Source organism: Theropithecus gelada, chromosome 13 (assembly GCF_003255815.1).
Source record: "Theropithecus gelada isolate Dixy chromosome 13, Tgel_1.0, whole genome shotgun sequence".
Lineage (NCBI taxonomy): Eukaryota > Metazoa > Chordata > Mammalia > Primates > Cercopithecidae > Theropithecus > Theropithecus gelada.
The window spans coordinates 81,075,037-81,091,155 of NC_037681.1; the positions used below are offsets into that span (position 1 = coordinate 81,075,037).

General features: G+C 41.3%; 1 protein-coding gene across 9 annotated transcripts in view; it reads right to left on the minus strand.

The window, feature by feature from the left end:
• Positions 1-2,026: 2,026 nt before the first annotated feature.
• Positions 2,027-16,119, minus strand: part of BCL11A (B cell CLL/lymphoma 11A) — a 100,609-nt gene continuing 86,516 nt past the window's right edge. For 5 of the 9 annotated variants that reach the window (XM_025354876.1, XM_025354874.1, XM_025354878.1 and 2 more), the window contains one exon: positions 7,399-12,632. In XM_025354876.1, the coding sequence (XP_025210661.1) occupies positions 10,612-12,632 (2,021 nt within the window). In that variant the 3' untranslated portion in view covers positions 7,399-10,611. Of the gene's footprint in view, positions 2,872-7,398; positions 12,633-16,119 lie in introns of those variants that run through there. The other 4 variants (XM_025354879.1, XM_025354875.1, XM_025354877.1 and 1 more) reach the window with 3 other exon arrangements.

Here is a 16,119-nt window from a genome sequence, read left to right on the forward strand (position 1 = left end):
AAGAAAGAAAGAAAGAAAGAAAGAAAGAAAGAAAGAAAGAAAGAAAGAAAGGAAGGAAGGAAGGAAGGAAGGAAGGAAGGAAGGAAGGAAGGAAGGAAGGAAGGAAGAAAGGAAGAAAGGATGAGAGAAAGAAAGAAAGAAAAAGAAAGAAAGAAAGAAAGAAAGAAAGAAAGAAAGAAAGAAAGAAAGAAAGAAAGAAAGAAGGAAGGAAGGAAGGAAGGAAGGAAGGAAGGAAGGAAGGAAGGAAGGAAGGAAAGAAAAGAAAGAAGGAAGGAAGGAAAGAAGGAAGGAAGGAAGGAAAGGGAGAGAGAGAAAGGAAGAAAGGAAGAAAGAAAGAAAACAGAAAAGAAAGAAAAAGGCTAGACCTAATGCAATACCATTTCCTAATAAATTCTGTAAATAAATTTTTGTTGTCTTTCAACTTGAAAAGCCATGGGAAAAGACAGTCTTTTTGTTTTGTTTGTTTTTTCTGGGGGGGGGGTTCTTCTCCAAAGTGCGGAGGAAAAAAAGATATCTTTTATCCACTTCCATTATCCTCTTGCCCCTTAAAAATCCCACTTTTAGAGATATCTACTTATTTACAAACTGACTCTGAGAAGAAATAAAAAGTGGAGGTAGATACACAGACCAGAAATGAAAGTGTAGTGACCACCAAATGCAGTTACAAAGGCTGAACTTGTCTCAAGACCCAGGATTGTTGTTTCAATTCTGGCCTCCCTTTGGAAGTGGTGCCACTCTTTCGAGGCATCAGCAAGGAGTTCAGCACATTTAGGGAGGATGCCATCACAGAAACCCTAATGGTTATATTTCAGCAACACATAGGTAGAGAACGGGGCAGGGAGAGGGTTTCTTTATGAAATAACTTCTTGTCTAGAAGTCTCACACTCAACTAGGAGAGAGGAAGTCACAAACCGGCCACTTGTGTAATCAGGGTTATTTGTCGCGGAAAAGCCACAGGGGAAAGGTGATGGCAAGGAGGCCGCAACCTCCCTTTCTCGGTGCACACATCTGCTGGTAGGAAGAGGCAACTCTGCATGCCTTTACCAAAGGCCATCCTGGGTCTGTATGTGTAAGCCACACGTGTGTGTCTGTGAACATTTATGACTTATGTGCTAACACAGGAAAAGACACTCCCTTTGATCAGTTAAACAGAGTTTGGTGAAATTAGCGCCGAACGAGAAACCAGAAAACCTGGCTTCCCTGCCTTCTCTCTTACTGATGTGGCCTCTGGCAAGCCCTTCACCTTGGCGAGCCTCGGTCTCCACCTCCAAAAAGTGGAATTCGTGAGCTCTGTCCCAGAGAGCAGGTGAAATAATGCACGAGACAGCACTGTATTAAAGTATAAGGTAGCTCACTACTGTAGGGAGTCATCATTTATTATGAATAAGCAGGAAAGAATTCAGATGCCAATTATTTAGCTATCTTTTCACTAAGCTAGGTAATCTAGCCAGAAGGTGGATGGGTAAGATTTTCCCCACTTAGGTGCATGCTCTGTATGTGAATCTACAGCACACAGGTGTCTGAGCTCTATTATTGACAAATCTATTTTAATTTGCTATATTGTTTCTAATTCTCTTCCGGATCTCCAAGCAGTAAAAAATACCAAACTGAGAAAAGTTCTGTGCAAATTAACTGGGCCAGAAAGAATTTTTTCCACCTGTTTGTAGATGTAACTTATTTGTGGCACTAATTTCTAAGGAATGGAGCATTACTATGATTACGATGGTCTGTTCTGATGTGAACCTCTTTCCTCCTATAATTTCACCCCTCTAAAATCTGCCCAAAATTTCCTGATGTAAGTACTAAAGAAGTTTTATGTTTGTTTGTCTGCATTAAGATATATTTCCTGAAGGTTTGGGAACCTAAAATTAGAATATTTAATAAGCATCTACTGACATTTATCACCTTCTTTAGGATTTACCGCTCACCCAGTGATGTTATCTTTCCTAAGCTAAATTAAAAGACAAATTCAAATCCTGCATGGTAACCACCAAAAGCATATATTTGAAAAACAGGATTCGGCGTGCCATTTTATGCATTATTTAATGGTATGCAAATTATAAGTCAGACAGTTAGGAAAACCACCCTTCAGCATTAATAAACAGCAACACTACTACTACTACATTAATTATGATATTGCTATGATTTATTCCTAAGTTTTGCATTTTGATTCTCCTTGAAAATTTATGCCATCTGATAAGTGGTAACCTAGTTCCCCTCCTACATCTCCTGCCCATTTCTCAAATCTGTTCCTCCTACCCACCCGATGGGTGTCTGTAGGAAACGGGTACAGAAATACAAAGTCATAAGCAGCCGCATTGTCTTATAAGCATTAAAAATTAAAGAACAAGCAAACACCACCTAAAGCTCCAACATTTATTGTGTCAATGTTAAGCACACTTTTTAAAAGACAACATAGAATGTATAGAAACAAGGGGTTGGGGACTCATGCGCATTTCCACAATACGGGTAATTAGGTTGGCTGGTTTCAGAAGGGCCAGGGCATCACTCATGACAGCGATGGTCCACGGGCCCTCTCTATGGGACTGATTCACCGTTCCAATGTGGGTCTGTTTTTTTGTTTTTACTTTTTATTAAAAAATATAAATAAAATGGCACTGCAGGTCCAGGCTGGAAGGACTCTGCAGGACTCTGTCTTCGCACAACGGCTTCTTGGAGGCTACTGTCAGAAAACATCACAAACTAGCAGGATGACAGACCACGCTGACGTCGACTGGGCGGCACGCGTCCACCCCGCCCCTGGGGGCTTCAAATTTTCTCAGAACTTAAGGGCTCTCGAGCTTCCATCCGAAAACTGCCACACATCTTGAGCTCTCTGGGTACTACGCCGAATGGGGGTGTGTGAAGAACCTAGAAAGAGGTTGGAGACAGAGGAGGGGGAAAAAAAAAAGTACAGGTGTGACTTGGCCCAATGATTTTCTGTTCTCTAACTAGCTTTTAAAAATTAGAACTTAAACCAACCACAGGTCGAGCCACTGGCATCTTAAGCATGATTTCAAACTCAGTCTCCCCTCCCCAAGTATCTCTGACCTCTGAGTGGTCTTCCCACGCCTCCCTCCCTTCCGTCCCCCCAAGGAGGACCCAGGTCCCCCCACCCCTGCCCAATTGTATGATAGTCCTAATAAACTCGGGACACACCTGGAAGGAAACACTTGCCCTTATGACTGAGAAAACTTAGTAAGAAACAGTCCTTTGGTTGAGGAGAGCGGGAGAGGGAGGAGGGAAAAGGGACACCTTCTCAAAATAATAATAAAATTATAAAGAAACAAAAAATTAAAACTGATGTAAAAGCAGCACAACGAAAACATGAAATGTCATCAAGTTCAACGTCAAAGCAGCCAATGATTTACAAGAGGCGAACAAATCTCTGAAGAGAAAACCAGAACCCAAAAGAGTTGCTCTCAAATTGCACCAAAAACTGCCTGTAGTTTCTTTCAAACATGCAGTTTTCTTTTCTTTTTTGGAAGGGGGAAGGCAATGGTGAAGGGAAGAAGGGAGTGGTTATTTTCCTCCGGGGTTCCTCCCTTGCTGTGGACATTGACTTGAAGCAGCAGAACTGGGAGTCCGGATGTGCCGAGGAAGAGGGCTACCACTGTGGCATTCCAGGCCTCGTTGCCATGGCGACCCGAAGCAGGGGCCTGGGGCCTCCTCTCCCCTGACTTGGCGCCGCAGGAGGCCCGGGGTCTGGAGCTCAGCTGCTCTCACGCATCCCACCCCTGAGCAGAGCAGCGGAGACCTGGGCTGAGGGGCATGCTGTGTCCAGGTGGGTTCTGGGGAATCCCATTCCCAGTCCAGCGCTAAGTCACTGTCGTCGAGGCCCCTTTAGCTGAAACCCAATCAAACCCCTTCGTCCAACCTGCTACCAATATTCAAAGCCCTAATAGACAAAGTGTATCATGGGCATGTACCACGTTCACAGCTATTTAAAAAAGCACAGCCCCCTAAGGGTTTAGGGGCTCCCGCTTTAGAGGACACTTGGGGAAATGGCTTAATTTGCCTCTTCTACCATCCCTATGAAAGATCTGATACACGTGCTCCCTTGAAATAGTTTTTGCCACTTTACAGAAAGGAAAAACAGTATTTGGATCAACCATCGAGCTGTGTTCAGCCAAGTTTAGGTTCTTAAGTACAATGACCCGTGTGAACTGGATTGGTCTCTTTCCCATTTGGAAGGGAGGAATTAATGGTATCCCATGACTGTAGATGACACTGGGAAATAGAGAGAGAGAAAGAGAGAGAGAGAGAGACAGTCCCATCCCTCTAAAGGCTGAGTCACTGCCCATGTGCTGTATGTAGTAAATGAAACAGCAGGCTAATGGGATAACGAGATGCCAGCAAGCAGAAGTGCAGACCCGACAACCCATGTCCACAGTTCATAGCTATAGCAGCCCTAGAGTAAATACACATCATCTCAATTCCCTCTATGTGTTCTGATGTCCATTTCTCTAACAAAGGGTTGTTTATTCTCAACTGGGAAAGATGCAGGGCTTTAGGAGACACCTAGGAAAATCTGCTAGATGGCTCATGCCTTTTAAAAGTTAGCAGTCTTTTAAGAAACATTTTTCCAAGTAGGTTGAGAGAACTCTGCCAATCCCATCCTCATATCGGCAAAGTTCCCACAATTTTTTTCACAGGAAGTTGTCTGAAAAAAAGAGAATGGGATGGGTACATTCCTGAACACACCAGGCCCAGGGACAATGGAGTAACAGAATTGTAATGAGGAACACACAGTTACAACACAGTCATAAGAAGTCATGTTCGTGTGTGTACGGAGGGGGAAGGAGACTTAAAACAAGAAAACAATGTATTTCCTCCCTCAGTCCCTGTGAGCAAAGGGCTACAAGCAGGAGAGGATGGGGCCTGAGGCTTCTCAACTCCTTTTCAGGAAGGCCCGAAATAATCCCAGTACTTTTCAGCAAACTGTGTCTGTGAATAAACCACCTCATTTCCTTATTTCTCCAATTGCAATTATACCTAAGCCACCTCCCGCCACTTCCTTTCAAATTCTCACTTCTAGCATTATGAATATATACAATATGTACTTATTGCATATACAAAAATGGTATTTAAATAAACAGTTCTATATCTACAGAATGCCCTGGGAAAAACTCAACTACTTCACACTTCCTGCCATGGCCAGTGCAAATGAAGAACTGTGTTCACCTCACTTCTTAGTAACCTTTGTAACGTGTTGGTTCCAGCCCTTTTGTAGGTCCTAAACAAAGAAAGGATAGCAAATGGGTTCAGGAAGGAGGTAATAGAGGCACTGGAAGAGTTTCTGATTTAAAATCTGTGAGAAATAGAATTTGCTGTATTCCTGTTTATTAAGTTGTTCTCAAATGAAAATTTAAAAGAACATTTTAAGCATCAGGAGTTCAGGTATGTAGGAAACATTCCATCAGCACGTCAAGCCTGTTACAAAAACTTACTTGAGGATTTTAAGAGACATTAATGTTCTTAGTAGTTCCTCATTTAAAAAAAATAGATCATGAATTCATCTTACTGTTGGAAATTTCTATGTTATTTTATATTAAGGTTTTAAATTTTAGAGTTCTGGATACAAAGTGTCATTTATAAGTGATATTCATGTTGGCTAGGTTCTCATGCTTCTATTGTTCATCAGCTTCAGAAATAATATTTTATCAGAAGATTTCAATAAGTTAGGAGACTGAGTAACCTGAAGAACCCGTCTCCCAATAAATTTATTTAACTTTGGGACCATGTAAATCAAACATAATCTGTGATTTATCACCAGATGTTTGCACTCCTCCCCATTCCCCATTTGATTTAAGAAATTTGAACAGACAAGTATACAATATCCACCATTAATTCTGTCTGTCAGGATGCAAAACCTAATTATGCTAAGAGCATCATATACTGAGAAATTAAAATGAATACTGTATATAAAACCTGCACAGTTGCACTCATAGCTCCTAATAAAAGAGTAATAGGGACACACGGAGGTTTTATGGACATTTAATATGGTGGAGTTGAAGTCACCACATCTAAAGCTGGCATGGCACTGGGGAATTATTTCTATCTGTCTTGAGCAGCATTTTGGGTTCAGTTTTGGAGAAACCTAATCCAAAACGCATACAGTAAACCTTTTCTAAGTTCAGTGACAAACATCAAGTTCTCAAGGTACCGCACGCCAGCCCCACCCCAGCTCCTGTGTAATGTTCTCCAACATCCTTTCGCAGTGGATTCCTCTAGCCCCACTCTCTCCTTCCCACCAAAACTGGCTTTTCAGAAAACATTGACTTTCTCTGCACTTTACAAAGATAAAACTATTCTTGCCTCAGATAAAAGGCATGACATGAAAAGGCCACCTCACAGGCACTAGGGCATAAGAACTGAGCGACAAAAAATGCTACCACAAGAAGACAACAGAATGGCTTTTGTTTTGGTTTTTTACAAAAATAAGAACAATGTCGTATTCGTTCATCTACACTGGGAACAGGGAGACGATATCACAGAGGTATGTGTTTAGTAAAGCAAATAGATGCTGCAACATGCAGTATTTGTAAAATTGACAACACAGATTTCTAAGGAAGGATTTTTAAAATAGACCTAACTGGCTGGTCAGAAGATAACTGAAGGGTATTCCCACCCTTATTTGCTGTCATCCAGGAAGACCCTATCAAAACACCTAAAGTAATCTGTAGCATCTAGGGTTCCTGGGATCTCAGAACCACAAGGCAAACCACTACTCATCTCAGGAAATCAGTGGCTGATTCCAAAGATTTCACTATGTCTGACTAAACCCCTAGTGGCTGCTTTCTTTGCTTTTCTCTCTCTCTCTCTTTTTTTCTCCCCTTTTAAAAGAAACAAAAACCAAAAAACAAAACCTGATGCCTTTGTTTCCAGATTTTTAGATTTGAAAAGTGGGGTTATTTTGTTACAAGAAAAGACTCTTACATGGAAACCAAAGAGCTGATTTAAAAATATATATATATATTTTACATTATGTTCTAAGATAAAGCAAGGATGGGAGAATAGAAAAGAACTTTTAGACAAGAGCAGCAAAAAATTTAAAGGAAATAAAAGTTTAAGATGCTATTACCAGCAAGTTTTTTCACTTATATTTGAATGGATTTCTGCTAAGAGATGGAGTAAGTTTTTAACATCAGACTGAAAACACCTTCCATTTCTTAAAACTATTCTAGAACTGTAAAGCCTTAAAACTATGTCCAGGGTTTGAGATATGTCTATTTTAATATAGTAAGTACTTTATGTTCCTTTAGGGTATAATACACGCATCAGAATGCCCATAGAAATAATCCTGAAAAAGACTGACTGGCCTTCTCTTAAAACCTGTTATTTTCTTGAAAGTAATTTACAGAGTGTGTCAAATGAGGACACAAGAAGCTTACAATGTGTACTTTAATTTTTTTTATTTTTTTCAATAAAGGGACAAAATGGGTGTATGAACAGGTTAATGCAGACAACTGCCAAAAAAACACAGACAGTGGTTTTTCCAATAGAACTTAACAAAGACCAGAAACAAATACAATAAAAAGCCAGGTTGTAATGACCTTTGGTCATCTAAATAAAAAAAAAATAAAAACAAAGAAAAATAAAAGATCAAATTAAGTGCCTCTGTTTTGAACAGGGCACATAAGCAATAATAAATAGTGACTCCCATAGTAAAAGATAAAATTTCAAGTTACGACAAACAGCTTTCATTACAGGAATAGAAAAGGCCAATAACAAAATATTCTGCATTGCCATTTACAAAAAAGTATTGACTAAAGCGGGCTTTCTCTTTAATATGCTTTGCATATGAAATTCTTTCCAATCTAAATATAAAGCACCATTTAGTTTTTGGCAATGAAAAAAACTGCAAAACATTGGTTTTTTTTTTTTCCTTTTTTTTTTCTTTCTTTCTTTTACTGCATATGAAGGTAAGATGCTGGAATGTAGGGTGATAGAAGGAAAGGGACAAAAAGCACACTACATAACAAACCAACGTTATTAGCTTGCAGTACTGCATACAGTATGGCAGCAGGAAAAAGGAACAAAAAAGGATATGTACAACCCCTATGACAGCCATCCATGTGACATTCTAGCAGGCTCCCCCAAACCGCCATTATATGGCTTCTCATCTGTAATGTCACACGTTTTTGTTTCTCTCTTTTTTTTGAAGCATACAAATAATTTGCAGTATATTATCCTGCCAAATTAAAAAAATATACTGTGGCAGCCTGTCTTTTTTTTTTTTTTCCACTACCGAAAAAGGTACATTGATACCTTTTAAGAGAACAAGCAACAGTTAAAAATACAAGCTTCAATATAAATACTATAGTGCCTAACACTAGATGAACATTTAATTCAAATACCATTCTAGAAATACAGAAAAAAGACCATAAATGTATTTTAGCATAGGAATCAACATGAGTGTGCATTTTCCTATATTTAAGTACTATATAATCTTAAACCTTTCCCCAATGTATGTTTTTTTTTTTACAACCTGAAGAGCGGTGTGTATCCAAGGCATAGAATTTCCACTACCATTTTTAAATGGATAACAAGTCTTGTAACACCACCAAGACAATGGAACCCTAAAATGCAGTTCCCCCCTAAACATAATGAAGTGTTTTTTTAAAAAATTTTTTCTTAACATTTATATTTAAAAAAGTTTTGTACAAAAAAATCCTTGCACTGTAGAAGCGAAAGCAATCATTCATTTCTATGTTAAGTGTATTCTGTTTCCATTCACAGCGCTTGCAATGTTGCGTCCAAGTAAGTAAGCTCAATAGTCAAGTAAATGGCTGGCAAAGTTTTTTTTTTTTTTAGTTTTTTAAAAATGCTCCTCAATGAGATTGTGTTCAATTTTTTTTTCAGCATTCTTGCAACTTTTCCCTTAAGTATAGACCTGTAAACTGGGAAAATTGTACAGTGCACTTAATTGTCCTATCTGAGCAGGTTTATTTTATACTCAACCTCTGTATCTCTGATTAGAGAAAAGATACAGATATCACAGGCAGAGTCAAGTGCTATTTGAACACCAACTGGGGCAGATGCTAGCTTAATAAAAAAGAAAAAATTAAAAAAATAAAAACAAAAACAATGAATCCTCTTCCATGTTAACACAAATAGCACACAGTGTATGGAAAAGAAATGAAGTACAACTTTTAGGGAGCACAGACATATATACTGCTACTCTTAAAATTCTTTCTCTTCTTTTTTTAAGAATGTCACATTTAAACGCAAGTCTTAAGAATTCATAGTTAATCATCATTGTATCAATATTAGCTTATATACCTGTTCTAGTTTTAAATGGCAAATAGTACCACGTTGTGCTAATAAATCATATTATTTTCTTCTGTTCCCCTCTGTCAAACCTTATTGTCAGCCTCTTCCTTTCAATATGGTATCCAAGGTCTTAAAGTTTATCATTTGATTGTCCACTTGACAACCAAGTAGATCTGGATCTATTTCTTTTGGTGCCAGAATTTTTAAAGAGACATTAATAAAGCAAATATCTTCATAAAATGAACTCCTTACTAGTGTATTTAATTGCGTTCCAGGGCTTTTGCACATTACACATTCAATTTAATCACTGTTTAAAAAAAATAAAACTTTGGGCAAAACAGCCCATTTCTTTTAAGCTCTCACCAGGAGCAAAGTAGCTTTTATACTGGTATAATCAGTTTTGTTTATAAAATTAAACTAAAGGAAAAATGATGATTAACTAGGACATAATGGGTCATATTTTTAGGTAGCCATTGTTGTGAGAAATACAATATAGAATTATATGCTAGTTCCTAAGGTTTATTACCTCACCCAATGCTGAATTAAGCTACAAGTTTATAACAAGTAGAAAGAACCATCAATGTGGTTTTAATAGATCCAAGGCACTCATATTTTAAAACCAAATGATAGAATAAACTTGTTCTGTTTTTCTGTTAGTTTGTCAATTCAAGGCCTTTTCTTCTTCCTCTCCAATTGATACATTTAACCCTTTAGAGACAGACATTTAGCTCATAGAGATTTTTTTTCCGTGCTATCTATTCTGTCTATAGAGGGTTAATCCAAAGACTGTTTTTCCTCCTCACGTTATAAAATAAAACTGTACATGATATGTATTACAGAATGTATGCAGCATGGTCTTTTTCACTCTCTCTCTCTTTTTCTCTCAGAACGGAACTGGAAACAGCAACATGTTTGCTCAGCAACGAATTAGGGACAATTTAAAATAGCCATAACATACCATACATGCTGTCTAAGTTTAAAAAAAAACATACACAACATGTAAATTATTGCACAAGAGAAAGGCTCAAAGTTTGCGTAAAATGCAATAGTATTGCCCCATACAGATCATGCATTCAAACGGTGAGAACATAAAGGAAAAAAAAAAAAAAAAAGGAAAAAGAAAAAAGAAAAAGAAAAAGAAAAAAAAAACAGGTGTGCTGGTGACAAGCACTCTCATATTCTTAGCTTCATTACTTCTGTTTGTTTGTTTGTTTGTTTAAATCACATGGGACTAGAAAAAAATCCTACAGGGAGTGGGGCTGCAGGGCGATGGGGAAGGGGAGTGGTGAAAAAGGGAGTGTCAGGTGGGAGTGAGGGAGGGGTATTAATATACCTCTATTCAGTTTTTATATCATTATTCAACACTCGATCACTGTGCCATTTTTTCATGTGTTTCTCCAGGGTACTGTACACGCTAAAAGGCATCTTACAAATTTCACATTTGTAAACGTCCTTCCCCACCTGGCCATGCGTTTTCATGTGCCTGGTGAGCTTGCTACTCTGGGCACAGGCATAGTTGCACAGCTCGCATTTATAAGGCCTTTCGCCCGTGTGGCTTCTCCTGTGGACAGTGAGATTGCTACAGTTCTTGAAGACTTTCCCACAGTACTCACAAGTGTCGCTGCGTCTGCCCTCTTTTGAGCTGGGCCTGCCCGGGCCCGGACCACTAATATGGGGCGTGCTCCCTCCACTTCCCGTGCCGCTGCGCCCCGAGATCCCTCCGTCCAGCTCCCCGGGCGGTGTGGAGAAGCGCAAGCTCCCGTTCTCCGAGGAGTGCTCCGACGAGGAGGCAAAAGGCGATTGTCTGGAGTCTCCGAAGCTAAGGAAGGGATCTTTGAGCTGCCTGGAGGCCGCGTAGCCGGCGAGCCACTGCGAGTACACGTTCTCCGTGTTGGGCATCGCTGCCGGGGGCAGGTCGAACTCCTTCTCGAGCTTGATGCGCTTAGAGAAGGGGCTCAGCGAGCTGGGGCTGCCCAGCAGCAGCTTTTTGGACAGGCCCCCCGAGGCCGACTCGCCCGGGGAGCAGCCACGGCCGTTAACAGTGCCATCGTCTATGCGGTCCGACTCGCCGGCCACCGAGTCTTCGTCGCAAGTGTCCCTGTGGCCCTCGGCCTCGGCCAGGTGGCCGCGCTTATGCTTCTCGCCCAGGACCTGGTGGAAGGCCTCGCTGAAGTGCTGCATGGAGCTGAGCACCATGCCCTGCATGACGTCGGGCAGGGCGCGGCTCTCGTCGCCCACGCCCACCACCGCGCCCCGCGAGCTGTTCTCGTGGTGGCGCGCCGCCTCCAGGCTCAGCCCGAAGCCGTAGTCCACCCTCTCACTCTCCGTCAGCTCCTCCTCCTCCTCTTCCTCCTCTTCTTCCTCTTCCTCGTCGTCCTCCTCTTCCTCCTCATCCCCGTTCTCTGGGATCAGGTTGGGGTCGTTCTCGCTCTTGAACTTGGCCACCACGGACTTGAGCGCACTGCTGGCGCTGCCCACCAGGTCGCTGGTGCCGGGTTCCGGGGAGCTGGCGGTAGAGAGACCGTCGTCGGACTTGACCGTCATGGGGGACGATTTGTGCATGTGCGTCTTCATGTGACGCTTCAGCTTGCTGGCCTGGGTGCACGCGTGGTCGCACAGGTTGCACTTGTAGGGCTTCTCGCCCGTGTGGCTGCGCCGGTGCACCACCAGGTTGCTCTGAAATTTGAACGTCTTGCCGCAGAACTCGCATGACTTGGACTTGACCGGGGGCTGGGAGGGAGGAGGGGCGGATTGCAGAGGAGGGAGGGGGGGCGTCGCCAGGAAGGGCGGCTTGCTACCTGGCTGGAATGGTTGCAGTAACCTTTGCATAGGGCTGGGCCGGCCTGGGGACAGCGGTGGGCTAGACGTGTTCCCTGCCAGCTCTCTAAGTCTCCTAGAGAAATCCATGGCGGGAGGCTCCATAGCCATTGGATTCAACCGCAGCACCCTGTCAAAGGCACTCGGGTGATGGGTGGCCAGGGCCATCTCTTCCGCCCCCAGGCGCTCTATGCGGTGGGGGTCCAAGTGATGTCTCGGTGGTGGACTAAACAGGGGGGGAGTGGGTGGAAAGCGCCCTTCTGCCAGGCCGGAAGCCTCTCTCGATACTGATCCTGGTATTCTTAGCAGGTTAAAGGGGTTATTGTCTGCAATATGAATCCCATGGAGAGGTGGCTGGGAAGGACATTCTGCACCTAGTCCTGAAGGGATACCAACCCGCGGGGTCAGGGGACTTCCGTGTTCGCTTTCTAAGTAGATTCTTAATCCATGAGTGTTCTGTGCGTGTTGCAAGAGAAACCATGCACTGGTGAATGGCTGTTTGCAAGTTGTACATGTGTAGCTGCTGGGCTCATCTTTACCTGCAAAATAATACAACACCAACATCAATGTTTAATCACTGAGGCGGGCATCAGCAATTGCTTATTTATGTTCCACCTCCAGCCTTCCCTGCCCGCACCCCTCAACCCCAAGGCCTAAACCCTCACTGACCTACCCCTGTGCCTGGCACGTCTGAGCATGGCTACCCAGTAAATATTGGTCCAATCAGTCTTCCTGCCATTAAACTCAGTTCTAGGAATTTGATATCCAGTCCCCAAAGCAGAAAAATCCTGGCCAGTTCTGGCTTGAGAATGAAGGTCCCTACATTCTAGGCACCTAAACAAATGTCTTCTAAACTTTCCAGTCCCATCAGCTGTAGTTTGGGGCAAGCCATCTCATCTCCATGTGCCTCTGTTTCCTGTTTGTTAAGTGAGAAACTTGGACAAGGTGACCCAAGGAAACTTTTTGGCTTCCTAAATCCCAGCTTTCTATTTCCCCCCTGGGTGGCAGGTGAACTTTCTAAATAGGCAAACATTTCATAGAGATTCAAAAAAAGGGGAGAAGGTCAACTCACTACAATGTTATATGGCCCTAGAGATGCTTTCAGTCTTAGTCTGAAACACACTAATTGTTGATATTGTTAAAATGAGAGGGTACTCATAAAATACTTCCATGGAAAAAAGACTAGCAACATTCTCACATCCCAGACTGTGGGAGGATCAGTGAGTCCCAATTTTGGTTCCACAACACCCCATGGGGGCGCCCATTTTTATCTCAAAGAATGTTTAAAAATCTGAAAGAAAAACTTCATTCAGATCTAATGGATAGGCTGTATCCAATCTTTAGGAGTTGTCCCCCAGTCAGACAAATGCAAGTCTGGAAAAGTTAGGAGGAGTGGCTGGTGCCGACTTAAGCAGACACAGCATCCTAGTTTAAGGAACAGTTAAAGCAGCCAGCACCATGACAGGCAGCAGGCTGAGAAATGCTACACTATCCTCCTCCTCATTATTTTGAGAGGCTAACAACGTGAACCAAATTATACAACATCCTGCGCCCTCGGCTGAGACTCAGCTCCAGTTGAGAAAGAAACAGAAAGATACAGTTCAGCTAGTCAACTCTGGCCAGTAGCCAAGCCGTCTGGAGAGGGGCCCTGCTTAAGTCACATTATTTCCCTTGCTGAAAAGAACCCAAGAGTGGTAAATGCCACTTTGGCAAAGAAGGGCCAGCTTGACTTCACAAAATCTTTCATTTGGGGAGATGGCTAAATTAAATATATATGGGGAGATAGCTAAATTAAATATATATATATATATGGAATAACTAACCAACAGTTTACTAGTCAAGTACAACATTAAAAAGGGCAGAAGTAATGGTAGCCAAAGGACAAGGATGAGAAAAACAGAAAACTTCCCATGGATTCTGAAAAAAACCTTAAAATACAACTGAGAAATAACAAACTTTTCTCCTTCTTTTAAAAGAAAGGCTACAAGAGTTCCTTAAGGCCACAGCTAGTATTTGTCAGTTAACTTTCTAAGAAGGGAAAAAAAAAATAAAAATCTACCAGGGAGGTTAATAGTGAGAATGAGGAATTAATCAATTATATGATGCCTCCATTTAGCAAGTCAGAAAGAAAAGCCGGCAGGGTCTTCTCAGGAGCCCCCAAACACTGGTATTCCAAAACAAGCCAGCCTTGCTCAAGCACTTGTCTCAATAATGGACTCCTGCCCTGACCTTGTAATTTACTTTACAATGCATTTATAATCCCACTCAATATATCCCACTCCTGGGTAAATCTCTTAAACAAGATTAGATGGTAAGATACCAAAATTAGATTTCAAACATTTGTCTAATGTGGAAGGGGGAAAAAAGGCAGAAAGATTTTGAAAGAAAACGCTGACATTAGTATCACATTATCTGCCTATTTTTGTTTGCCTCCTCTCTTCAAAGGGAAATAAAAAGCTTCATTGAGAGCATTTTCATAAATTTTTTGTTGTTGTTGAACAATGACTTGGGTCCCAAATAGGCTGGAAAAAAAATTATCTGGTTCCAACTACATGATCCTCTGTGGCTTCCTCCTTGTCCTCCCTAGGTCTCTGCGTGACTATCATACCCATGTAGCCCGACAATCTGAGTTGGGCAAGTAAAAAGATTTGTCTGATAATGCAAGTCCTTAACACATTCATCACTCCAAATGCCTTAAAATTATATTTTACCTTATAAAAAAATCGATAGAAATCCAGGACTGGACTCATAATTAGTGGTGCTGGTTTCACATGTGCCATGAATGTAGTCATTGATAAATGCCAAAATCTGTGGCATACAGCACTACATCAAGGATCTCATTTGTATCCTTTCAAAAAGGCTTAAATGAGAAAAGTCCATTTTATTTTGCTGCCCTGAGCGTCCTAAACTTTTTTTCAGAGCTAGTTATGTGATCATGCTACAGTATGTTAACACTGTGATGTTATCCTCCCTCTCTCTCATACATCAGGTCAGAGAAAATGGCATTTTATCTTATAATGAGCATACAACATACAGTTTTCACTATCGCATTTTAGTATTCCCATCAACTAGATATTCTAGATCATGAGGGCAGCTAGTGTAATCATAATGTCAATGAGAAGGGCTGTTACGATTGAGACTAAAGATTACATGGAGAGAGCTGCTTTGAAACTGGTAATTATTACCAGTCCACTAATAGCAAATGATGCATTACAATTTCACCATATAATCTGTATTTCACTCAGCTCGTGCCGGTGTACCATATTATATTACAGTGCTCACAGATTCTAAATTCCTAAACTGCAGTCATCAATAAATGTGTTACTTGCCATAATTTGTGAAATTACTTTGTTCATAACATCTTTGATGATTTAGAAAGACCAGAATTGATTTCCTGTGTGGCAAAATTAGGGCTACATTGATTTATTGATGTGTAAAATATAATAATATTCTTCATTTACTCTGATGAAAATCAGCTTCTCAATTTGAGAGCCTCATTGGGCATTTACAGGGATTGTTTTGATTTAGAGCAATAAACTGACACCTGGCCCCTAAGCATAGGAACTTGAGGCATCAAAAGGGTTAAAATCAGCTATTAGCCCACCTACTGACTTTTATCTTATTTCATTTTACTTTATAGGAAGGAATGACTCCCATTTCTAGTATGTCACCAATGTGAAAAAGTCATGTGATCTAAGGCTCAAGATTCAGAAGAACAAGGAGGCCTGAGACTGGAGCCCTAGCTCTATTATTCACCAGCATGTAACTCTGGGATAGTCATTTGATTTCTCTGAGTCTTAGAATTCCTATCTGTAAAATGAGCATAAAAACAGTACCTGTAAAGAATTGTTGGGAGGTTCAAATGACAGAAGTATATAAAAGCCCTCTGTAAACTATCAGGTCCAACATGAATGTGAATTTTCATTACTACCAGGGGTGATTAATTACTGAGGGTAATGACTAACCACATTACACACCCCGCACGGCTTCCAGAGGAAGGTCCCAGTCCAGGCCTTAACCCAGGCC